The sequence below is a fragment of the Conger conger genome, chromosome 10, assembly GCF_963514075.1.
Source record: "Conger conger chromosome 10, fConCon1.1, whole genome shotgun sequence".
NCBI classification, from domain to species: Eukaryota; Metazoa; Chordata; class Actinopteri; order Anguilliformes; family Congridae; genus Conger; species Conger conger.
In genome coordinates this window covers 44,305,437-44,332,635 of record NC_083769.1, presented here as the reverse complement: position 1 = coordinate 44,332,635, position 27,199 = coordinate 44,305,437, and the positions used below count along the sequence as shown (strand labels likewise).

Below are 27,199 nucleotides of genomic sequence, written 5' to 3'. Positions count from 1 at the left end.
ATCTGAGGTGCCATTCAACATTGAGGACGTATGCCGGACACCTGGGCGTGTAGGCTGATGATTGCCAGGGATGGATCAGGCATGCTCAGAGTTTTGGGGGCGGCCTGTAGCGTAGTGGTTAAGGTAAATGACTGGGACACGCAAGGTCGGTGGTTCGATCCCCGGTGTAGCCACGATGAGATCAGCACAGCCATTGGGCCCTTGAGCAAGGCCCTTAACCCTGCATTGCTCCAGGGGAGGACTGTCTCCTGCTTAGTCTAATCAACTGTATGTTGCTCTGGATAAGAGCGTCTGCCAAATGCCATTCATGTAATGTAATGTAATGTAATGTAATGTAATGTGACCAAATGAAGTAGACCAGGTAGATGAAACCAGCATTACATCCAGTATTTTTTTCAGTGTAAACTACATCAATGTTACTCTATTCGAGTATTGGGATTTTGGTTTCTCATTTTCATTTGTAATTACTGTGTGCCAATAAAATCTTTACAGCACCATTGTCCCTGTAGCATATATTGTGGTACTTTCCGTACAGTAAAGATGTGCCATTCTGTTTTGTAATGGAAAGTAAAAAATTTAAAAAAAGATCTATACATTGCTTACAATTTCATCCAAAGAACAAAGTAATACTTAAAATGAATTACGACAACAACAGAGAAACTAGAGAGCACAAAATGATGTGCTACTTCAACGATATGACATAAAATAGTGCATCGACTATAATGCCACCTGACATCGGTGTTTTTTTAGATTATTGTGCTATGATTCACAAAGGATTCTTGTTGGTAGAAAATGTGTGCTTATGTTTTGGTAGAAGGATTTCATTCTGACTCATGTCTGCAGTGTTTTGCTAGTTGTGGTGCATTTTGGGCATGAAATTAACTTTCGTGCCAGTCTGCGTGTATTTGAAAAAGTGAACTCAGTACTGAAAAATTTTGTTAGCAATTGTAAAAAATTGCAATACAGCATATGATTACAATGTCTTAAATTCAGTAATGACAATGAACAATGACTTTAACAAGAGCCTTTTCCAACACTTTAATAAGACATTACATGCTCTCATGATACTGTAATGCTCCTGTTATCAGAAGACATACAAACACTCACACACAAAAACACACACACACACACACACACACACACATTCAGAATAGGCAAGCAAAGTGAGTATTCTGTTCCTGTTTCTGTTCTCTTGTGATATTATTTTGAAATGACAGAACGCTGGTGGGGATGGTAAAGGCACACTCTCTGCAGATGAGAATCAGGGAAATGAGCGGGCAGTATGGGCACTAGAGGCCTGAGCCTGGCCAAAACTTTCCCCTCAGCCTGGCAACCAATGCCTCCCTGGTACACCTGTCAGCATCACTCAGGTGACCTCCCAACACCACTCAACTCAGACATCCCCAGTGCTACAGACATCTTTCACAGGAGAGAACCACACTCAGACACATACGTCCCCAGTGCTACAGACATCTTTCAGAACAGAGCCACACTCAGACACATACGTCCCCAGTGCTACAGACATCTTTCAGAACAGAGCCACACTCAGCCACAGACATCCCCAGTGCTACAGACATCTTTCAGAACAGAGCCACACTCAGCCACAGACATCCCCAGTGCTACAGACATCTTTCAGAACAGAGCCACACTCAGACACAGACATCCCCAGTGCTACAGACATCTTTCAGAACAGAGCCACACTCAGACACAGACGTCCCCAGTGCTACAGACATCTTTCAGAACAGAGCCACACTCAGACACAGACATCCCCAGTGCTACAGACATCTTTCAGAACAGAGCCACACTCAGACACAGACATCCCCAGTGCTACAGACATCTTTCAGAACAGAGCCACACTCAGACACAGACATCCCCAGTGCTACAGACATCTTTCAGAACAGCGCTCACGGGAGAGAACAGGGAGCCATAGATTAGAGAGTGCGCAAACGCAGCCAAAGTTCCGAGTGAAAGCATCAATCTAATTAGCAACATAAACAACTGGGACAAATATCGTTATTTACCCTGGCAGAGAACAATATCAGTGTCTGCTGAGCCCCCAGGACACAGCGCAAATGATGTGGCGATTCATCAGGACACCCATGACTGATGGCTTCTCACAGGCTAGAACACAGAAAATTGGGCAGCAGTTACCTGCTCTTGGCAACTGTGTGTGTGTGTTTGTGTGTGTGCGTGCATCTGTGTGTGCGTCTATGAGTGTGTGTGTGTGAGTATGCATGTCTGTGTGTGCGTGCATGTGTGTGTGCATGTGTATGTGTGCGTGTGCATGCGTGTATGTGTGTGTATGCGCTTGCATTTATGTGTGTGTGTGTGTGTCTGTGTGTGTGTGTGTGTGTGCGTGTGTGCGTGTGTGTGTAATAACTGTTAAATGAATATTTGTAAACACATCAGCAATAGTAGAGTACCTGCTGTCATTCAGTATAATAATCAGCACAACTTCATTAAAGAGGAGGACACGGCCCAGAAAAAAGTTTTCAGCCTAAACTCTGTTTTCAACGCTAAATTACAGCTGTGCTTAATTCATTCTAAAACGAATTACAAATAATAAATAATAAATAGACATTAATATGAATATGAAAGTACCCTTTGATCACATCTCCCCATTGCCTCTTTCTCAAGATAACTTTCATCTTGGCATTAGATTAATTAACAGATGCTGGTAATGAGTTATTAACAAATGAAAAGGCATCAATGCAGTAATCAATCCTGACGTTTAATTTGCTGCCTGTTTCCTCATTATCAGCGCTTGCGTCGGAGGGAATAAATTTGACGACGTCGGAGCAGACACGAGATGTAAGATATTTGTCTCCAACAGCTCCTGAAAGCTGTGCTGGTGTTTCTACAGCAAGCAAGGCCATATGTTTAATATTAGGTGTAATCTGTTCCACTGGAGCGCTCTGAAAGCTGGGAGAATTGGATTAAATTGGCTAATAGTATGTTTTAAACCTACATCAAGTGAGAGTGAATGGAAGAAATTACAACCAAAAGCTTAAATTTTGATGTCCGACATGTTCCTTATTTTTTTAATAATTCATAAATGTAGTTTTAAGTCTTTTTTTTATTTTTTAAACCACACGGTCATGGTTAATATTTTATTTAAATACCACAGGGTTGCTATTTACCTCGTTACATGCTGATGTGGGCACAGGACCGTGAATAACAAGGCGAGGTTACACGACTCACATTCACATAGTTTCACAATGTTTCACAATGTTTTCATCAGCCGCCATACGTCGGGACCGCGGAGGAATTACGAACGTATAGTTTCAGATTAATGATTTATGGTGTAGCAAGTGATCCGAGGGAAGTCGAGCACAAAATGGCAGACGGATCACACAACCGCCATTCTTCCCCAACGCAGAATCACACTGCCCACTACGCACACTACAGTATACCGAACCTCACTGGGAGTATGTCCATCGTATACTGTGTTCCACACCAGGCCAGACTGGGCTGCCCACAGAGCTCTCCTCACTTAACTCTCTGTACATCAGCCTGATTTGATTGGTTAGAGATGCTAATGAACCGCTTACCCTGATAGTTTATATTATATGACATGTTCTATTAATCTTGCAGAAGGCTTTTGAAAATGCACCACGCTCGTTTCAGTCTCTCGGTGCGCAGATGTCCGTTCTGTACCGGTAAGGTTACTTAATTTTTAGCATAATTGCTTTTTTTTTTTTCATTTTTTTTTTTTCATTCTACATTCATCCACAGCAGGGCACTGAACCCCGCGTAATTGACACACCGTACAGGTAACACGCCGGGGCGCAGCCATGGGAAGGGCTAACGTCTGGGCCACCGGGGAGCGGCCATTTTCTCCCGAAAGTCCTTGGCGCTTCCCGTCCCTATCAGCTCGGTGCCTTGCGTTCTTTGGCCCCGCCAGATAACAACGCCTCCGTGGGCAAACAGACCAGACAAGTCGCGAGCTGCGCCCGCCCGAGTGCTATCTTGGCACATGCTGGCCCGCTACGCAGCGCGACACAAAAGGCGAGCAAACACGCGGGGCGAAAGGTAGGGTCAGGACAGATAGTGTCGGGGCGGGGCGCGCTGTTTGACGACGTTAGCGGAGAGGCGCAAACAAAAGGCCCGAACCGCGGGGGTGAAAGCCGCCTGTCACGGAGGGATCAGGAGCACAAAGGAATCCGGCAGAAATATGAGGAGCACCATCGGGCGCCGAGTGTCCGTCACGTAGACGCCGAGGGGGAGGAAAAAAAAAGAACACATCCAGCCCAAAGTATCGCTAAGTCAATAGGATGGCAAATATGAGAAATGGCAGGCGGCAGCATTTTTTTTATTATTTTTTTTTTGATCAAATGAGTAATGGCGGGGTGGAAAAACACTCGGTGCCGTAAGAGCAAACACGAAGTTAGCGTTCCTGACAAAGTCATCTCAAGGTCACCGGCGCGCGCCCTTTGAAGCCGGAGAGACAAACGACAGCTCGCCGACAGGCCCTGTCCCTGCACAATGAGACACGTTACGAGCGAGGGAGTGAGGGAGCAGCATATGTCAATTCTCAGAGCTCGAACAGATAGCAACAAAGTGCCAGCGTATCGGCTACACGAGCGGGCTAAAAGGCCCACGGAGGTGTCAATACGCTCCTCAGTCCTGTCTCCCCGACAGCACAGGCCCCATCGACCAACGGCGCTAAATCAATAGTAAACTAGTAATTACACTGTGTGGAACCACACTTTTAATTGTCCGGACTTTTATTACAGTCAATACTTTTTATCTGTGCAAGAGACGGTATGAGTGTGTGTGTGTGCGTGTACGTGTACGTGTGTGTGTGTGCGTGTGCATATGTGTGTGTACGTGTGTGTGTGTGTGTCGATGAGTGTGTGCGTGTGTATGTGCGCCTGTGTGTGTATGTGCACATATGTGTGTGTGCATGTGTGTGTATGTGCACATATGTGTGTGTGCATGTGGGCGTGTGCGTGTGCACACGTGTATGTATGAGAGTTTATTTAATTTATTGATTGATTGAACAAAATTGTTAAGTTTGTGTTTGTGACAGCAATGGAGAGTGTAGAGAGAGGGGAGACAGTGGAGACCAGAGGAACAGGGAAACGGCCCAGGAGAGGTTATGGGTGTCTGGGGTAGGTGGTGCTGTGGGTCTAGACCAGAGGAACAGGGAAACGGCCCAGGAGAGGTTATGGGTGTCTGGGGCAGGTGGTGCTGTGGCACAGATCTGGAACAGCACCTCGAGAGCAAGGTTACGGCAGAAGAGGGTAAACACCATTAGTTCTGCTTTTCGAGGCAATCGCTGTTTGTTCTTCACCTTTTCAAGATTGCGTGGCGAGAGATTCCCTTCATCAGAGCTGCTTCAATGCCCCGTCTGGATCACACCTCCTCTGTTGTGGTTACAGCGTGTGAAACAATGCGCTGTCAGCTCATTCACTGCAGCCTATTAGTCCTGATATACATGAAACGCCGCCTTACAGGTCACGCTGAGTTAGGAGATCACTCACAACGATGAGACAGCATTTATTTTTAAAAATCGAGGAGAATCTATCCTCAATCGAGCGGAGTCACACAAAATTGGAGTGACGTGCATTGTCCTGGAAGGAGAATAAACTCAATTTTCAGAAACAGAATCTCTTTTAGAAACGAGTTGCGTTACAATAAACACATGTATTTTGAAACTGAAGAGAAAGCTTGGTCAATAAAACGTGCATTCTGTTTGTAATGTGCCAACGTTTAATGACTAAAACAGCAGCCAGTGTGTGAGCATCCACCCCACCCTTTCCCCTCACACACCTGGGAGAAGCGGGGTCTCGGGTGGGGGTCCCCGACACGGTCCACCCAGCCAGGCCTAAGGAGGGGGAGAGCGGGACTGGACCTGCGGACACGCTGCACTCTCAGACACACAGTGACAGTGGAGGCACATTTCTGTTCTTCAAGAATCAAGATTTCCTCAGATTTAGCCTGGAAGTGCAATAACGTTCTCTATGGGTACGTCTTCCAAGCTATAGGTACAAGTTCCCCAGCGACAAACATTTGCACCTTTTTAAGCACTTTCCGTACCCTTATTTCCGAGGGTTTGAGCGGAAACGCCCACGTCAGCAGCGCCCCTCCCAGGGCCCCAGTGCCAGCGCATCACTCTTCACAGTCCCTGAGCTGACAGGAAGCTGGCTGAAGGTTCCTCCCCCGGCTCCCGGCAGGGGGTTAAAGAGGCGTGCTGATTGGATCAGGCAGCGGGGAGGTGAGCGCTATATTATGTGGTGATAAAGGGAGCAGGACGGTTTTTAAATAGATGATTGTGACTCGCACCGGGCGCGCTGCGGAGGCAGGGGCGGCGGGGAGAGGCTGAATGGATGTGGCCTGCAGCTAAGCATCTCCTAGATTGAGCTGTCCGTCTCGCTGAAATGAGTCTAAGTTAAAACACCTTGCCACCGCCGTCGCTCCGGGGCAGAGCGGCCTCTGCTTCCTCCACCTGGACCTCTCTCATTACCCACGGCCCCGCTCCCACGCCAGACCCTCTGTCTGCAGCCCCGGAATAATAGAGCTGAACCCTTCCCCGTTCTGTACGGAGCCCCCCCGGCCCACTGTCCCCCTGCCCCCCCTCCCTCTCGGTCACACTGTCCATCCCTCTGTATCTGCAGGAAGGTGGCTGCTTATTCTACCACTTAAGTCCGCTCTCTGCTGAAAACACAATGGACTAGGTACACAATAAACCTCAGACACTACATTATATTACATTACATTACAAGAGTTTAGCAGATGCTCCTATCCGGAGGGGCTTACGCAGTAACTGTCCATTCATACTGTACAAGACACCCGCTAGCGTAGTATAAAACCCTGTCAATCTCGGAGTCTCTGTTTTGAGGTTACAGTGGTTGGATTTCATGTACACGATGAGTTCCTCGTGAAATGAAATATGTCTTTCCCCCAAACCATCATATGGTTCTGCACTATGGTTCTGCATTCATATAATCCGGTTATATTAACCGTTCTGACCCCCCCCCCCCCCCCCCACACCCACACACACACACACACACACACACACCCGCTGAAAATAAAAAGATCTCCCAGTTTTCCCCCAGCTTTCGCGCGCGGCTGGTTTTCAGAGCTGTCTATTTGTCTAAGACCAGGGGCAGCGGGATGACGTAGCCCTGGCGTGGTCCTGGGGGAGCCCAGCGATGGCTATCCATGGCTGAGTGTTATGACTACCAGCGATAAGAGCCCAGAGCCCAAAGGCTCACAAGAGTAGAGCAGACAGGATGTTTCTGAAGCACTTCTGCCGGCAGAATGCGATTGGGCGGAGGGGAGGGGTGGTGGTGGTGGTGAAACTTCATATTCTGGGTAAACCACCTCACTGAAAAGCATTTTATGGGAACGTTTTCAATCGTCGTATGCCGCACTGGTTCTCAAACGATTTGGCCTTTTCGTCACTATGCTACAGGCTGCCCCACCTTCCATAGACCTATCAAACACACATACTAGCATAGCCCAGAGGACTCGCCTCTCATTCTGGGACCCGCCTTATCCATTGCCGTGACCCAGTTTGGGTCCTGACCCATAGCATAACAAACATAGAATAAAGCAGCAATAGTATTTGGCATACCAGTCCCTTTTCATCACATAAAGTCTGCATATAAAGAGCTCAATGAAGTCGTACAATACATTGATGTTCAAACCTATGTACATCGTCTTACTAGGCTCCACCTTACATAAAAATGGCAAGAAGAGTGTGCACACGTTTTAACTGAAATCAACAGCAGGGTCTGCACACGTTTTAGCTGAAATCAACAGCAGAGTGGGCACACGTTTTAACTGAAATCAACAGCAGGGAGTGCACATGTTTTAACTGAAATCAACAGCAGGGAGTGCACATGTTTTAACTGAAATCAACAGCAGGGAGTGCACACGTTTTAACTGAAATCAACAGCAGGGAGTGCACACGTTTTAACTGAAATCAACAGCAGGGAGTGCACACGTTTTAACTGAAATCAACAGCAGGGTGAGCACACGTTTTAACTGAAATCAACAGCAGGGAGTGCACACGTTTTAACTGAAATCAACAGCAGGGAGTGCACACGTTTTAACTGAAATCAACAGCAGGGAGTGCACACGTTTTAACTGAAATCAACAGCAGAGTGGGCACACGTTTTAACTGAAATCAACAGCAGGGAGTGCACACATTTTAACTGAAATCAACAGCAGGGAGTGCACACGTTTTAACTGAAATCAACAGCAGGGAGTGCGCACGTTTTAACTGAAATCAACAGCAGAGTGGGCACACGTTTTAACTGAAATCAACAGCAGGGAGTGCACACGTTTTAACTGAAATCAACAGCAGGGAGTGCACACGTTTTAACTGAAATCAACAGCAGGGAGTGCACACGTTTTAACTGAAATCTGAGCGTTGCGCGGCGCGATGTTATAGTCAACAGCTTTCTGGGCTTTCTGAGACACAGGCAGTTGACGAGCGCCATTAGCCGCGATTCCAAGTAAAACCGCTTAGGGAATGTGTAGCTTTTGGAGGCAGGCCCCAGGTTCTTTAAAGGTCTAGTCATAATACGAACTTTATGAAGGAAACTTCTCCGTGGCGAGCTGCCATTAGCGGGGCCGCTAATTCTAGCGTGTTTCTGCCGCGCGGTTCCTGGGGCGACGATCTGAAGACCAGCTGGGCTCGGAAACAACCTGCCGCTCACACAGCACCGGAGACTGAACATTCACACAGGCTCATGAAGGAACATTTAAGGGGGTGGAATTCGCTTAAAGATGGCGGTCCTCCACTGACTTCTGGGTCAGGCATAGGAAAAGGAGGTAGGAGGCGAAAAATGAGCTATTTAAAAAGAGCCCTAGCTTCTCAGCCCTGTTCCTCAGCCTAGCCTGCAGTACCAGCTGCATCCTGCAGGGGTGATGGAAAAATCCATGTAGAAAAGTTCATACCCCGTTTTTTACCGTACCCCGTTTTACCAGGGTGCTCATTCTGCAACTGTAAGCAGACACATTCGCTCTCTTCCACATGACTAATTCCAGGACTTTGTTCAAATGCATAATTATACAGTATATATAAGCAATGCAATGCAATATACATCTGACCAGGGGCGATTCTAGGATTTTATGTCAAGGGGTGCTGAGCTACATTCCTTGGCATCGATTCTCAATGCTGATTCAGGTTTTATCAGATGATGACACATGCACCTGTTTTGGTGGCACCTTTTTTCCCACGGCCTTACACAATAGAAATGCATATCATCTTAGAAATGTTTGAATTTTCATTTATCGTCAGACGTGGATATTCACAGTAAAATCTAAATTAAAAATGGTGCAATGGTGTTTAATATTAAAGTGCATTGAGCGCAATTGAGTGCAAAACTGAATACCTCACTGCTGTTGTCAGTGAGGCAACCTCCAGGACAGATCACATACAAACCAGGGAGGTTTTTAGGGGGGCTGAGATGAAAAACAGGGAGGGCTGAAGCCCCTCAAAAAAGCGTTAAAATCGGCCATGGATCGGACCTGCAGCTAAACATAAAGCAGGCCCGGCTTCTCATCTGATTGGCCGTTTGGCTTCTCCTCTGATTGGCCATTTGGCCAGGAGGAAAAATCAAGAGCTCTTAATGAGCTCACTAAAGCAACTTCAATATCCCCTAACGTCATGTTGAAATGAAAATTAATAGTTTGATCGAGACCCAAGAAAGAGCCAGGCGTCTTCCATTTCCATATCGCGTGGCGTGACCAAACGGCCGCACACAGAGGGACGTGGGCGCTGGAGAAAAGCTGATATCTTCGGCAATCAGAAACACCATTAAGGAGCTTGAAATTTGGCAGAAGGAGGCCGCAGAAATCCTGCTCAAAATCTGAATCCGATTGCGGTGAGAGAGTGCGCGAACAGTCGAGCTAGTGCGAGCTCCGTCTCGCCCCCTCCACGGACACGTCCCTCCTGGAGACGGAGAGCAGGTCACTTACCTTTTCAACAGGCAGGGCCTCCTCTGACTCACCGCTTTTCATTTCACTGAGCTTTACTTTTCATAGCAGTTTCATTCCAATCAAAAGAAAAAACAACTGTGGCCTTAACTTGGCCTTTTGGGCCTTTAGTTCATTTATTTATCTTTTATCTCTCCCCTAATTTGGAACCACCAATCATGCTCCTGGTTTAAACCGGTCAGGCCGGACTGGTTTAAACCTGTGTAAAAAGAAGAGGAGGTGACATCGCCTACACTCTCAGAAATACACTGACAGTGGAGGAGGATCAGATTTCTCAAATGTACCCTGAAAGTACAGTGATGTTCTCTATGGGTAAGAATGAGTACAGTTTCCAAGCAAAAAAGGTACAAATTCATTATATATTACTAAGGGTACGATTTTATGTACTTATTGGGTACATAAAGTGACTCAGTATTTGTACCTTTTTAGGCACTTCTTGTACCTTTATTTCTGAGTGTGTGCTTTGGAGAGCACGTGCGTGCTTCTGCTCTCCTGAGTCAACAACCGAGACTGTGAGGAACCTGCAGCCCTGACTGGCCGTGACAAACCGGGGAGCGTTAAGGGGGAAAGCGTAAAAAAGAAATAACTAAATGAACCACGGAGAAAAAAAAAAAAAAAAAACACTCTCAGTTGCCCTGCGTTTTTTTGGGGGGAACTCACCTCCCATCCGAAAGTGGTCTCTTTGACCGCGGCGCTCTGCGTTCCACTGTACGGTCCGAAGCGTTCCCCGAGCCGGATCTTGACTTTGGCCCAAATCCCGAGGCCAGTCCCTGGGACGGAAGACTCTCGGAGCTCCAGGTCCCCGGGAATGGGAATGTCGTCAGGAATGTAGACGGGGACCTCGTAGGGGGAGCCCTCCTTGGGGGTGAAGTCCTGGTCGTTGGGGAGAGGGGACGGGGGCCCCACGGGGATGGGGGACATGATGCTGTCCTCCGTCTCCTCCTCTGCGCTCTCTCCGGCGGGAAGGCTGGGGTCCCGCTCGAACATGTTCTCCGCTGCTTCACTGTCATCTGCAACAACACACGGGACGAGAGAGTCAGCCTTCAGCATCCTCCTCATCCTCATCGCCGAACCAAAGCCCCGCTCTCTCAGAAATAAAGGCGCGCAAAGGGCCTGGAACAAACGCTTGTTGCTGGGGCGTTACCCGATAGGTGAATAAAATTATACCCCTAGCCTAGCATCATGGCCCGTGGATCAGGCCAGCTCCACACTCATGTCAGTACACTCAGAAATAAAGGTGCCTAATAAAAGTGCCTAAAAACGCACAACGTTGTTGCAGGGGCGGTACCCAGCAATGTATAATTCATTTGTACCTTTTTTGCTTGGAAAAACATACTAATTTGTTCCCAAAGAGAATGTGTACAGTACTGTCAGGGAACATTCAGGAGAAATTAGATCCTGGAAGAACAAAAATGTACCTCCGCTGTCACTTTATTTCTGAGAGTGTACCTCGAATTAGCAAGGGAGGGGAGGGGCCCTAGTCCTTCGCCCCCTCTCTCACTTCCTGTTCCCTGCGAAGCCTGGCTGGTGACGGAGCGTCATTGAGGTGGAAAAGCTGAGGCTCGGGTGATGTATGCCGTGTGACTCCCGAGCTCCACAAACATCCCGGCTCATAATGACGCCGGACAATTGGCGCCATTCAGTTAAAATCACTGTCATTTCCTGCCGTGTCATCTTTCAGATAATGGGCTGAAATGAGCCTCTTGAACACAGCCACGGCCCCTCCTCACATTTCTCTGTTAGTCACCTGTGTTTATTGGGATTGCGGGGCTGGGAGCTTCCCCGTGTTACTTTAAATTCAGTAGCCGTCAGGACGTGTGGAGTGGCTTTCGGTCTTAATGCGGACTTGAGAATGAGCTGGATTTAAAAAAATGAGTACTTTTTTCACCTGACGTGAGCAGAAATATGCTAGAAAAATTCATTCCTTAGTAAAAAAAAACAACAACAATTTTGTTATGGATATTGCGCTTCTGCCTCTCTTATTGCCAAAATGAGAAACACATGAGAGTTTTATTGTAAAATTATAGACAGATTAATTTTTCACCCAGAGACAGTTTGAGCATCAAGAAAACGTTGTTATGAGACGAGACTAGCACTGTGGAAAGCGGACTAACTGTCACTAACAGTAACTCGTGTGTGCGTCACTTCAAGAGGAAGATGTTGAATCACACTCGAAAGTGGGGTGAGACATCCAGACCACAAACAGCACCTCTGCGGCTAACGCAGAAGAGGAAACACACTAAACTAACGCATCGCCTTTCCCATCGCCCAGGCAACGGTGGTGTCAGTGCATGGACAGACTCTGTGTAATTTGTAGACGCACCACTGCAGTCTGCTATCCAAACACAAGACCGGCAATCAGAGTTAACTAGGCCCCAATTACTGCACGAGTGTTTCCAACCGCCCCCATCCCCCCCCGTACAGAAGCCACTGCCAGCCTAGAACAGTGAATGACTTGAAAATATTTTCTTCTGAATTGGGGTCTATTTACTTGTAAGCGAATGAAAAACAAAATGTCCGCCACTCCCTCTGATGGATCACGTTCTGACTGTCACACATCACCAACCGGCATCTCTTCACCAATCACCGATTCATCTGAAATGGCATAATCATCCGTGAGAGCTCCGATTGGTTGCCCTCAACTGTGTTGAAGAATATATTTTCTCAGAAGACTATTTCCAGCACCTACCATAAAAATCACGAGTGAATTTATTTTGTGTAAAATCCTTACTTATTAGCATTATAATCTCAGGTATTAGGATTAATTTCTTTTAGAATCATAATCACCCTTTCAATAATTCAATTTGAACCTTTTACAGTCACGATCGAACCGAATAGGGACAGTTTCGCTACGTTTGCGTTGAACCGTCTGTTCGAACGAGTGACACACGAAGCGAACGGAGAGTTCCGGGAAAATGCGTCCCGTTAAACCGCAGCGGTGAAATTACGCCTTTTTTTACGACGGATTTCTGCGTCATCCCGCCGTCGGGAGGGAAAATAAGCGTTTTTTTTATTTTTTTAATGACGAGCGTTTCATCGCAGCTGCAGGGCGGTTATGAGAGGAACACACAGGGCAGCGGTAGCTCTCCCTTTTCACAGATCAGTTAAAAACTTTTACAACCGCCGCCTATCTGCCACACATTTCAGCAATCAAAGGGCCTCTCAAACCATTAAAGCTCTTTTTGGCACCTACTCTGTTAAATACAAATTTCAAGAACCCAAGACAGGCTTGGCAAATCTGTTAAACTGTTAGGACGTTAAGAGCCCGGGAGTAGAGGCCACACGGATCACAGGGACGACACTGAGCGGCGTCATATACCGCGGTGCAGTCCGTAAGTATTTGGACGGTGACACAGCATTGTTTGAAATCAAACGAACTGATATGAGGTTAAACTGTCAGTTTATACTGTCTGCACTGTAACAATTACGGTCCTTTTTCTACAGGGGCCATAATTAATTGGACAAATGAACAATTGAATGAATACAACTGAATAAAGCCATCGTATTCGGTATCTGGTTTCAAATCCTTTGCCTGCCTGAAGTCTGCTGCCTATACACATCACCAGACGCTGGGGGTATCACCAGTCGCTGGGGGTCTTCCCTGGTGATGCTCTGCCAGGCCTGTACTGCAGTTCCCATTTGTTTCAGTGGATTTATTACTTTTGTCTCCAGCATGTTCATTTGGATTCAGGTCAGGTGATCGACTTGAGCCAATCAGGAACACTCCAGTATTTGGCTATGAAAAAACCCCTAGGTTGCTTTAGCAGTGTGTTTGGGCTCATCGCCCTGCTCCAGGGTGTAGTGCCGTCCAATGAGATTTGAGGCATTCGTCTGGATCTGAGCAGATCTGCTCACTGCAGAATTCCTCCTGCCGCTGCTATCAGGAGTCACATCATCAATAAGGACGCGTGAGGCAGTTCCAGCCCGACTGTGCACGCCTCATGATGGCCTGCTTCACTGGCACAGACACTCCTCCGGTCATTATGTTGAGATATAACAGCGACAGACACAAATTGCCACACCTAGAATCACCTCCAGACCTTTTGTTCACATTCCTGCGCATGAGCTAATGATGCAACGACACACAGCTGGCCAAGGCAAAGCCGAGCAGTTAACTGTCCAATTACTTTTGATCCCCTAAAATGGAAGGACCGCGTATGAAAAGGGACGTAATTCCTACATGTATTATCACCCAATAGGGATGTAAATGCCCTCAAATGAAAGCTGACAGCAATTTAACCTCATATTCATTGTTTCATCAGATCCAGTATTTTATCCAATCCAACATGGTGGAGCCCAGAGCCAAAACTACAAAGAATGTTTCACGGTCTAAATATTTACGCACATGCACAGCATATATATATATATATATATATAAAATTTCAAAAAACAAAAAAGCTGTTCAGACCCTGTGGTTATGCATTAAAGATCTCGAAACTCAGTCCCTCATTACTAAAAATCATTGAGAAAAACAGCATGTTTAACAAAACAGCCCGGGACGAAACCTCGCTATTACACAGTGGTGTTCTGGCAGAAGGGCTCAGTCGTGTTCGACCACAAGAAGTTCGGGAAGAAGAAAAAAAAAAAGAGGGAGATTGAGGATAATAATTAAGAGGCCAGAACAGGGGAAGCTGAGGTATGACTTTTTGAAAGAGTGGAGCTGGTTTGAGAGAGAGAGAGAGAGAGAAAGAGAGAAGGAGAGAGACTGAGAGAGAGAGAGAGAAAGAGGGAAAGAGAGAAGAGAGTGAGACATGCCATTCCTTGCAGATGGGGCCGATGTTAGCGTTGTCTCCCAGAAGGCCCGAGAAAGCTGACAGATAGTGCCTTCCTTTCCAGGAAGATGTTTTTTTTTTTTTTTCTCTCACAGAGAACTATTCATCCTGAATGCATCAGGGGTCAATCATTAATTCGCACCTTGGGGGTCCCCCCTCCTTCCCGCTCGCCCCACAATGCTGCGCTTGTTCAGCTTTGTTATTGCACTGGAAACTACCGTGCGGCCGGGGTCCCTGACATGAAGGCTTCAGGTTTATTTGATGAATTGTAAAGGCGTTCCTTTACGGCCCCTCTGTTATTGCGAGCGGCGCCGGAAAACAAAGAAACACGGGTACGAGAGGGGCGCCCGCGCCCTCCCAGCTGTTATTCTTCCCGCGCGCTACGAGAGGCCAGCGGGGTCACAAGTTGTCCCAACCCAAGTCGTCTCCCATTCCTTTGTCAGCACTTTTCTGGGTCCTCCCCGGTTTCTTCTTCTGTGTTTTTGTCGGTATGTGCGTGTGACACACGGCAGAAGACATTTTCCTGTGTTGTGTCCAGCAATCGATCATTGCAATCTTATTAAATTTATATTATTCTGTTATTCATCAAATGTAATTTTTCTTAAATCAGCCATTGCTGATTTTACACTTTTTTGTTCCTAAAATAACCTCTTTCTATTTAATGTTTTGTATGTTTGTTTTAGCCTTCACTGTGTATTTAAAAATACCAGTGCATAATGTAAATACATTTTTTAATTTTTTTATCTAATAGTCTGAAATAATATACGTAGTCCGGCTATTATTACAAGTACTTAGTAGAAGTAAACCAGTGCACATGTAAAACAAGGCAGCAGCAGACTGAGTTAAAACAAACAAACTGAAAGTGTGATTTACAAACCACTAAAGTTACAACAAGCGATTCAAAAAAGCAAAGACTGTTTAGTTTGCTGCGCTTTTACACACTGCGTTACACTAGCCTTCACAAACTACGAAAAATCTGCACTGTGTCAAGAAAATAAACTCGTTATAGATTTAATGCATTTTTAAATGGCCCTCGCACGGTAAAACACAGACGTCCCGTCCGCAGTTACAGTAGAAAGGTTTAGGAACCCAGCGGTTAAAGGCCCTCTCCTCCGCCGGGGCGATAACGGCACATTTACTATCACCTGTACGCATCCACCCTCCGCTGGAAAAGAGAAAGAAAATAAACGCGCTTCAGAGGAAAAACCTACATGTCTGCACGCTATTAAACTCCTTCCACCGTGTTTCAGTCCAAGAACGGTATCGTAAAAAAAAAAAAAGCTCGTATCTAGGGAAACACACATGCGCGCATGCAGACACGCACACGCACGCACACACAAACACGAATGCAATATTCCTTCGGCCCAAATATGGGAATAGGTTACCCTAGTGAGAGCAGAAGCTGACAGATATGAAAAATGAGCAGACTCTTGTGCAAGGACTCGAAAACATTTGATGTTGGGCCGATGAGGGCGTTCAAACACCCTGCGCCGGCTAATCTGACGCCCATGGTCCCAATAATCCGCCAATATGGTCCCACTTACGGAGTTATTGGTGTCATTAGAGACCCCGAACGAGAAAATCTTACCTGTTACTCCTTAATCGTGCCTTTGATGATTTTATCTGAACAAAAGCTCTAATCTGGGTCGATTCTTACATGGAAAAAAAACCCCCAAAAACGGGCAGTCAAAATCGAAAGCACACAAAACGAAGTTCAATGCGCTTTTCCATTGCGCCCCGTTGTTTAATTTTTTTTTTTTTAACGGTGACGTAAAAGAAAAAAACTCAAGGGGGCCACCGGGGACAGCTCAGTACAACATTCGCTGCGCGTTCCAGAAACACACACTGTTTCCCCCAGTAAAAACAGCAGGGAACATTTCCAACCAACACTTAAAGTAGCAATATTGCTTCTCCAGGACGGCACGGTGCCAGGGTGCGGGCCCAGATCAAAACCACGGGTTATCCCCAGTGTGTGTAAAGAGAAACTTCCACTAACTCATTCCTGTTAGGCGCTGTTCCTCTCCGCAGACCCGCAGAGCTGTGCTCACACGCTCCTCCCGGCCCTGACCAGACGGGTTGTCCAACCGAGGTGAGCGGACCTTGACCACTTAGAGGTCTGCCTACCCCCGCCGACTCCTGAAGCTGTACAGTGCCCGCAGTATTAACACTGTCTGTCTTAACCCACGTGTTTTGGTCTTGGAATGAGACTTAAAATCGTAGTAAGTCAAGTATAAAATATTAGCTTGTTTTAAGTCACTGTTCGTTGCCAAGTGAAATTTCGTCACGCCATTGGCAAAATAGTTATATACATTAGATTTCAAGTCGAGATAAAAGACTGAAATACTGGTTGAGATTGACCGGTCTTGTTTGCAGTGAATGCGCTGACATGGGTAAAATTCCCCGTCACGTTCCCCACGTTGCACACACACGCCAGTACCGGTGCGGGGCAAATAAACTGGACCCGGCGGTGAATGCGCTCTTAATCTGAGCCGAACCGAGGCACGCCACAGAGTGTGAAAATGAGAAAGTTCTCAAACAAATCTTTCAGGCTGATGGTGCTTTTATTAGCCGTGCTGAGCGCGCGACAGCAGTGGGAGGGTACACAGAGGGCTTGCTGGGCCCTTTCTAAAGCCGGCCTTCTGAACCACCAGGCCCAGATGCTGCTCCAACACCCGTTCATACGCTGCACTTTCACCGACACGGATGAAGTTTAGTCCTGGGCCGAGGGATCGAGGGAGATTATCAGTGGTCTTGTATGTCTTCCATTTTCTAATAATTGCTCCCACAGTTGATTTCTTCACACCAAGCTGCTTACCTATTGCAGATTCAGGCTTCCCAGCCTGGTGCAGGTCTACAATTTTGTTTCTGGTGTCCTTTGACAGCTCTTTGGTCTTGGCCATAGTGGAGTTTGGAGTGTGACTGTTTGAGGTTGTGGACAGGTGTCTTTTATACTGATAACGAGTTCAAACAGGTGCCATTAATACAGGTAACGAGTGGAGGACAGAGGAGCCTCTTCAAGAAGAAGTTACAGGTCTGTGAGAGCCAGAAATTTTGCTTGTTTGTAGGTGACCAAATACTTATTTTACAGAGGAATTTACCAATTAATTCATTAAAAATCCTACAATGTGATTTCCTGGATTCCCCATTCTGTCTCTCATAGTTGAAGTGTACCTATGATGAAAATTACTTTTTAAGTGGGAGAACTTGCACAATTCGTGGCTGACTAATACTTTTTTGCCCCACTGTACGTTCCTTTCCCTGTGTGCATACTAAGTGTGTGCGCATGTGTTTATGTGTGTGTCTGTGTGTGTGCCGCTCTCTCTCTCTCTGTCTCAGGGCTGCAGTCTCTCTCTCTCTCCCTCTGTACATTCCTTTCCCTGTGTGCATACTAAGTGTGTGCGCATGTGTTTGTATGTGTGTGTCTGTGTGTGTGTGCATGTGTGGTGAGTGTGTGTGTGTGTGTATGTGTGTGTGCCTCTCCCTCTCTCTCTCACTCCCTCTCTCTCTCTCTCTCAGGGTTGCAGTCTCTCTCTCTCTCTCTCTCCCCTCTCTCCCTCTCCTCTCTCAGTCTCTCTCTCTCCCTCTCCTCTCTCTCTCTCTCAGGGCTGCAGTCTCTCACTCTCTCTCTCCCTCTCTCTCCCCTCTCTCCCTCTCCTCTCTCCCTCTCTCTCAGGGCTGCAGTGTGTGTGTGAGTCTCTCTCTCTCCCTCTCTCTCTCTCTCTCCCTCTCTCTCCCTCTCTCAGTCTCTCTCTCTCTCTCCGTCTCTCTCTCTCCCTCTCTCTCTCTCTCCCTCTCTCTCCCTCTTCCTCTCTCTCGCCCTCTCTCTCTCTCTCTCTCTCTCTCTCTCTCTCCCTCTCTCTCTCTCTCCAGGCTGCAGTGTAGCCGTGCTGTCAGCTCCTCTGATTGCCATTCTAGTCAGTCTATCTCCCCGGGGCTTCCTGCCTGGCCTGCAGAGACATTTATTAACACAGCAGATTAATAGCACTGGGAAAAGACATTTTTGCAAACATGATAAATATTAATAATAATCAATAGCAACTTACATTTGCTAAATTGAGTTACAAACATCACCCAAGGGGAGGGAGCAGTGTGTGTGAGAGATGTCCTGTGTTCGAGTAGCAGGACTGGGAGCTGACGGAGTCACACACTCGAGAGCAGAAAAACATCCAGCCAGTGTACGCTGGCTGGACCTTACCCAGGGCTTGCACAGAGCAAAACAATGTTCAGAAAATAACATCATACCTTTATTATTCTCTCCACTATTAATGTATCCTGTTATTTAGTTAGTGCCCCATGGAATACACAACGGCGGGTCATTAAAAGTGTTTTTTCGGATGTTTGTGCAGAATCTCGTTTTTATGAGCGAGATTATGATTAATCATCATGACTGGCAACGGCTGACAAATAAGAGGCCACTTATATTAGGCGGACATCTTAATTTAATAAACACAACGCTACATCTGTATCGTTATAACATATAACCTAATACAATCTGTCATAACTCCGGTTTGCCGTCCGCGGGAGCAGTTTATCAGTTATAATTAAGAGCCGGTGTCCGCTTAATACCCCGTTAATAGCGCGGGAGCTGCTGTTTATTTACGGCGGGCGCGGGCGCGGGGGCGGGGGGGGGGTCTGCATGTTTGGCTAACGCCGCGGCGAGTCCAGGAGAGCTTTTCCAGCGCCCGCGGCAGGCTGAGTGGGAGAGGGCCGGGATGGCGTTGTCATTTCTCTGAAAGCGCGGTCGCCGTGCGCGGGGCTTGTTTCCTGGATGTCCCCTCATCGCTCCTCATCTCTGCAGCGACTCCACCGGGGCCCCGGGGCCCGGGGCCCGGCCGGGGAAACCACTTCCACAGGCCCTCAGGCGGCAGCCAATCGCCTCTTTCAGGGAGAATTCAACCTTTCCCTTTTCCCCATTCCCCCCCTCCTCCTCCTCTTTCTCTCCCTCCCTCTCTCTCTCTCTCTCTCTCTCACCACCTCTTCTCTCTGCCTATCGTGCATTTGAATATACTCACACACAGATGCAAATACGCTGAAATCTGGCACACACACCTGCACGGTGATTCTGAGTGTATTACTGTCGACAGTGTGTCTCATGTGGAAGAGTTGGGGGGGGGGGGGGGGGGGGCATAATTCAACCAAGATCAAGCTTCATATTTTAAAGGAGTATTTACATTTTATTTTCTATTTTCTACGCAATATTTCAGAGTGGACACTGTCCTCATTTTTTAAAATTCCTTTATCAAAGTCGAGCAAAAATAAAGGCAACCATTACACACTGACTACAGTCCCAATTTTGAATAGTCCTGAGAGAAATGAATAGTTCCACTGCACACTTAGACGGTGAATGAAAGAGCCCTGCTCTATTTCCAGCAGCGGACAGTGGAAGCAGAGCACCCTGGGAAGGCTTGGGCCCATCTCCTGCAGCGTGTCCCAGCACTCAGCCGATACACGGCTTCATTTAGTAAACCGCTGGGAATTAAGAGAGGGGGAGAAAAATGCATTAATTTTTATTAACAGGGAGAGCCATTCGTTCCTGCGACAATACCTGACTGGTGGAAATGATTTTCACCTCTGCCATGGGTGCATTCTCCCCCCATACATCACCTGATTACTCCTGGACTGGCCCTGGTCGCAGTCATTAGCCAGTGAATTAACGGCAATCCAGTGTGCCATTAATCACACTGACAAAAGTGTTAGTATGCCACTGACCTGCCTGAGCCTGGAACAGCCCGGGAGGAGGAGAGAGGGAGACGCGGAGAGGAGTGTGAGGGGGGGGAGGAGAGAGAGAGAGAGAGAGGGAGAGAGGGAGAGGAGGAGAGGAGTGCGGGGGGGAGAGAGGGAGAGAGAGAGAGGGAGGGAGAGAGGGAGAGGGAGAGGAGAGAAGGAGTGCGAGGGGGGAGGAGAGAGAGAGAGAGAGGGAGGGAGAGAGAGAGGGAGAAAGAGGGAGGGAGAGAGAGAGGGAGATGGAGGAGAGGAGTGCGAGGGGGGGAGGAGGAGAGAGAGGGAGAGAGGGAGAGAGAGAGGGAGAGGAGGAGAGGAGTACGAGGGGGGGGAGGAGAGAGGGAGGGAGAGAGAAAGGGAAAGGAGGAGAGGAGTGAGGGGGTAGAGAGGGAGAGAAGAGGTGGAGGAAGAGAGGAGTGCAAGGGGGGGTTAGAGAGGAGAGCGAGAAGGTGAAGGAGAGGGAGAGAAGAGTGTGAGGGGGGTAGAGAAAGAGAGAGACAGAGAGAGAGGGAGAGGAGGAGGGAAGAACGACTGATGGAGATGGAAGTCAGGGAGAGAGAGAGGGAGAGAGGGAGGGAGATGGAGAGGGAGGGATGGATCCATTTCTGTTCTTTAAGGGATCAAATTTCCTGAAGAAAAAGAGTAATGTTCTCTTTGCGTTACAGATGATTATGTTTTCCAAGCAAAAAAAGTACAAATTAATTATACATTGCTGGCTATCACTTCATGCACCTATAGCGGTACCGCCCCAGCAAGGAGCATTTGTACCTTTTTTGGCACTTCTCATACCTTCATTTCTGAGACTGTATTGCCATACCAGCCACCCACAGATCAAGACAACACAAGTGTGCTTATGCAGTGGAGAGCCTGGAAGACCTCTCAGAGAGACTGTGCCCACATCTCCACACAGGGCAGGGAGGCCTGCAGACTGGGCACACAGCAGCGGCCTGTGTCAGGGCCCAGGCCAGCTCCACAGGCTCCACCCCAGGTACTATGGCACATTCCCAGCCCCTGATGGAGGAGCGTGCCAAACGCCATGAAGCCCTGACATTCAAGAGAGACCAAGAGAAACACAGATTCTAGAAAATTAGGGGCGGCGCGCTAACAAAAATCTCCCGCGCCAAAATAACAGCAACGCGTCTGAAAATGCGCTAAAAATACGCGGAAACCGAAGACGACGGTCGTATTTTCGTAAGCAGGGGATGAATAAGCCCGGAGCTGCGGAGCTGCAGAGCTGCAGAGCTGCTCTGGAGGACAGGCAGTGGAAACACGGCGTGTGGAAACGCGGCGTGTGGAAACACGGCGTGTGGAAACACGGCGTGTGGAAACAGCTGTGCGCAGGGCGGACCGTAGCGGACCTCTGGAGCTGGGGGGTTCTGCTCAGACGGCCGTTGGGTGCGCTCCGTGGGCTCAGGCGGGCGGGTCAAGTGAATTAGCCAAGGTCACTCAATAAGCCCCGCGCCCAGGCAGCTTCCGTAATCACGCCGTTCTGCCTCATTGAGCACCCTACTGCCTCCTGTGGGCCCGCCGGCCTCCGCTACCACCACATACTGAGCTCAGGGCGAGAGAGCTTATGAGTGCCCTCTCCCTCTCTCTCTCTCTCTCCCTCTCTCTTCTTTTCCTTCTCTCTCTTCAGTCTCTCCTCTCTCTCTCCCTCTCTCTCCCTTTCTGTCTCTCCCTCCTCTCTCTGTCTCTCCCGCTCTCTCTCTGTCTCTCCCGCTCTCTCTCTGTCTCTCCTCTCTCTCTCAGTCTCTCCTCTCTTCTGTCTCTCCCTCTCTCTCAGTCTCTCCTCTCTCTCCCTCTCTCTCTCCCTTTCCGTCTCTCCCTCTCCCGCCTTTTCCATCTCTGTCTCTCTCTCTTTCTGTCTCCCCCCTTTCTCACAATTCAATTAAGAAATGCTTCATTGGCGTGATATAAGACAACATATGTGTTGCCGAAGCTTTACAAGAACAATGCAGTGTATATAAACTACGATAAAAAACATGAAATATAAACAAACTCTGCAGGAATGCAGGTTTTTAGCTCTTCCTCTTCACAGTGTGCTGGAACAACTACTTTTTTCTGGTGACACTGAAGGGCGACGAAACAGTGAACACAGTTCTGTGTTCGACACGGTTTAGAACTCGCATTATGAATGCTTGAGAGATGACAGGAGTTTAATCATTAAGTTTTCAATGGGCTGACCTAACTCCCGGAAAAGAACAGTGAGTTATTTTTCTATTATTCTTTGTCTAGTTCCTGTTTCTCTTCCCCAAAAAAGAACTAGCAAAAGGCACAGTTAATTCAGCTCAGTAGAAAAGTGTTCATCTGTTTTTAACATGTCATAGCTCATCACAAGCTGTCCTCTATCACAGCGACACAACAGAACAGACGGTGTCGAGTATCAAAATTTGAGCGTATTCTTCCGCTCCAGTTCACTCCAAAGACTTAAAATGTCTCCACCTGCGATGGGTCCAAAAGAAAAAATAGCACATTTGAGCATCACGGTTGTCCAAATTAATCAAACGTCAGACATTAGCCAATAAAAATTGCATTTATATAGTTCAGTTTCAAGAGCTCATAATCCACTTATGATCAAGCCTGCTTAAGTCTAGCCGGTGTGCTTCTGTGGAACGTCAGTACAGACTACTGCATGATGAAGATGGAGCTGCACTCTCACCTAAGCTACTGAACGCTACGTTTGACAGAGTTCCCTGTTTGGGGAAAAAAAAACACCATAGTGTAATGTGCAATTTGATAGTTACATAATGGGGTAGGATACCCCATGACAACAATGCTTTTCTGTATATAGGCTATTATAACATGAGGTCAGACTTGCAGACAAACACAAACCGGCATGTTAGACCTGAGAACACAGCGGACTTCCATAGAAAAGCCTTGCACATAGAGAAGGAGCAATCCAGGTCAATGGAAAAATTTCACCCCACACTGAAATCTGTATGTCCTTAACTTAACTTCTTCTGATTCACTGCTGGTCATACAATTCCCATCAAGCATTTCATCAAGATCTCACAGACATTGTAGGCAAAGATTTTGCAATGTACTATGGGAACTTGAGGCTAGGGGAACACTGAAATGAATCAGGACAACCAATTTTAGGGAAAAGCTTAAGAAGTAAAAAGATGATATAGTGGCACACCAAATTGCTCAATTGAGAGAGGTCAGAAAACCACGTACATATAGATGATTCTCTTTTACAATTTTAATGACAATAACAAGTCATTGGAGGGAGTCCAGAGGTTGAATATCAATGTGCATATCATTTAAAAGCCCTGCCATATCGGAGTCTTAAATGATTGTGAAATTGCTTTCTTTGTGTAACGTGCCATGAGAAGCCATTACATTTTCCCAAGAGTGATAAAAAGTGTTTACTAACCAACTGTTCTGGACAAGAGTGGAATTCTTACCCACCTGCATCATCAGAAGAAATATTTCTACATTTTAGGAGTGCCTTACTGGCAGGAGCACGATATTACGTGATAATTCATAATAATGGACAATTATCTGACTATCTGTAGGCAGTGATGATGATGATGATGATGATGATGATCATAATAATAATAATAATAATAATAATAATTATTATTATTATTATTATTATTATTATTGTTAATTATAATTATTACTAGTTATGATTGTATTTCTTTATTGTTTAGGTGAATCTATGATTGAGTGCCAGTCGTATTCCTTCATGACATAGAGGGGTGATTTCTTCATGTCAGCACTAAATGACACTGAGACTCAGTCTCTGTAGCACTTCACTCAGACTCTGCAGCAGCACAATGACACCACCAGAGGCACAGACTCAGTCAGCCCACACACCTTAATCATCGACCACAGGTAATTAACGCAGCAGCTTTAACTAGCGCTGGTGATCAATAGCACCAGGTCTGGGAGCAGTTACTGAACAGTAGTGCTCTTATTAGATTATGAATCAAAACAAAGCACTATGTGTTGTTTACCCACAGTGACTGAAGATCAGAAGAACACAGGCACAAACGGGACAGATTTAAGGGCAAAAGGGCACTGCAGCCAAACTGACCCAGGCCCGGGTATCCCATGAGCAGGGTACAGTACGATGGGCAGCATTACACAGCCCACTGAGAGGAGAACAGGTCCTTCCCTTCTCTCTGTCCCTCTCTCTCTCTCTTCTCTTTCCTCTCTCCCCCCCTCTTCCTCTCTCTCTCTCTCACACTCTCTCTCCCTCTCTCTCTCTGTCCCTCTCTCTCCATCTCTCTCCCTCTTTCTCTCCCCCTCTCTCTCTCTCTCTCCCCCACCCTCCCTCTCTCTCTCTCTCTCTCTCTCGCACACAGACTCCCTCTCTCCCCCTCTCTCTCTCCCTCTCTCTCTCCCCCTCCCTCCCTCTCTCTCTCCCCTCCCTCTCTCTCTCTCTCCCTCCCTCCCTCTCTCTCTCTCTCTCTCTCTCCCCGTCAGCGGGCCGGGGCGGAGGAAGCGGTGTTGTTGAGCGGAGGGAAGGAAGGGGGGAAACAGATGGGACGGCCTGAGAATGGTAACAAGTGCATTTCAAACAATGTCGCGGGTCCCTTCCTCTCCTCCGAGCTCCAGAACAGAGCTGAGACCGGAGCCTCACAATCAGCCCGCGCACAATACGGTATACAGCGCCACAACAATGCCCCGGCCTGAAGAATTCTGGGAACGAGACATGACCTGCTTCTCCGCGCCCGGCGACCGCAGACACCCTGCCAGTGTCCGGCGCGGAGACCGATTGGTGCCGGCGGGTCAGCTGACGCAGCGGTTGCCGTGGTTCTGCGCTGGCGGGCGTGCGGAGCGGGACACGCACAGGTGTGTCCGTGAGGAGGCGCGAGGGTTCCGCGAAACGTGACAGGAAGGCGCGTCCGTCGCCATGACGACACACAGGCTGACAGCGCCGCCATCACAGCCCAAAATTACACACCGCACGTTTCACCATCAATTCACAACATTTACCTTAACTTACAGCAGATTCAGTTCGCCAAACAAACCTAAATCAGGTCGTTTAACCGCTGGAATAGTGGTGCATTAATCCACATAAAGATACATTTTTTATTTTCAAATGGCTCAAACTACCTACCATTATTTCCTCTTCCATTTTAAATAACAACAGACTATGCCCCAGGTTAATTAACATTCTCCTACTGTAATAAAAACACAAACTAGGTCACAGTACAGACACCGGGGTGAGTAAGAGGTGATAATATACACCTTCATTACCACAGATTAATGATGTCCTCAATAAACAAACAAAAGATAAACAATTATGTTCTCAGCCACCGTGCGTGTCACTGGAGGGCTAGAGCGGAGGGGAGGGGGGCAGGGGCAGAGAGAGAGAGAGAGAGAGAGAGGAGGGGGGGGAGGAAGAAGAAAGGAAGGGAGAGAGAGAGAGAGGCAGACAGGTAGACAGAGCGGGAGAGAGAGAGAGAGACAGAGACAGAGAGACAGAGTGAAAAGCAATTTTCCTTCCTCAGCCGAGTGAATTGCAGTGAATTCCAGATAATTGGGTGGTAATTAGCGGGTCATCAGGTCGATTTGGGAACAAATGGCTCTCTTTAGCTCAGGTGGTCGCCTATGTAATCTGAGCGGGCCCCGCTCCTCTGTCTCTGTTATCTGCGGCCCCCGCACGCTGTGTGACATCCCAAATAAGGCCTCCCCTCTGGGGAACGCAGCCCGGGCGCTTCTATTAGTCACGAGTTAGACGGTGCCGCTATCCCGAGTCCGGCCCTTTGTCCCGGCGGGACTCTCCCCCGAACTGCGGGAGATTCATTTCGCCCCGGCGCGGAGACTTCTCCGGGCCATCCAGGCGCGGGGGTCAGGAAAAGCGATTCACCGGCGGTACCCTGGAGTGGAGGGAGTGAGAATAAACTTCAGAGCCCACGGCTACGGGCAGAGGGAGACAAGGAAAAGTAGCACACCGTGATGGCAGGAAGAAGCCTTCCTCTTCATTGTGCTGTACACCTGCAGTCAGGTAATGAAACAGCCCTGTAGAGCTACACTACGGAGAAGAACACCCGCAGTCCTGTCGCAGTATACTGTACAGAATCACACACTCAGCTGGTACTGTCTGCCCACTGTCTGAATTTTGCTCAAATTAAAAAAAATTCAAGTGCTAAACAAAACAATAAAACTATAAAATATGCCATTCAATAATAGAAAATAACTTTACATTAGCAATCGCAGTGAGAAAGCGTGTATGCATGTGTCTGTGTGTCTGTGTGTGTGTGTCTGTGTGTGGGGGGGGGTATATATTTTAGGGGGCGCTGTTTTGTCCCAGGACGTGCTGAGTGAGACGCACACTCCAGGCTAGCTGGCTGCGGCCCTGCTCTGTATTCAGCCCCGCGGGGCCAAGCTCCGCTTCCTGATGTTTTTGTGTTTGGGAAAACTTTGATTTGAATACTGATTTAAATTGATAGCTCACTTCCAATCTAATTAGGTTGTTTTGTCTCAGCCAAATGGAATGAGACATCGTCACAATGGGTCCCTCTCAGCACCGCACAAAACAGGATGAGCCCGGCCGGGGCTGGGGATGAACAAACACGTCTTATCTGAGCATCAAACAATCACTGTCACCGTCCTCATGGCCAGAGAGAGCCTCCACAGACACTCACTCACACACACACACACACACACACACACACACTCACACACACACACACACACACACACACTCACTCACACTCACTCACACACTCACACACTCACACACACACTCACACTCACTCACACACACACACACACGCCACACTCACAGACACTCA

At 47.6% G+C, this 27,199-nt stretch overlaps 1 protein-coding gene across 1 annotated transcript in view; it reads right to left on the bottom strand.

Moving 5' to 3' along the window:
- The window catches only part of prdm16 (PR domain containing 16), a 249,380-nt gene that overhangs the window by 162,912 nt on the left and 59,269 nt on the right, over positions 1–27,199 (bottom strand). Inside the window, exon 2 of the mRNA XM_061258651.1 lies at positions 10,615–10,964. Within this exon, the coding sequence (XP_061114635.1) occupies positions 10,615–10,964 (350 nt within the window). The remainder of the gene's footprint in view (positions 1–10,614; positions 10,965–27,199) is intronic.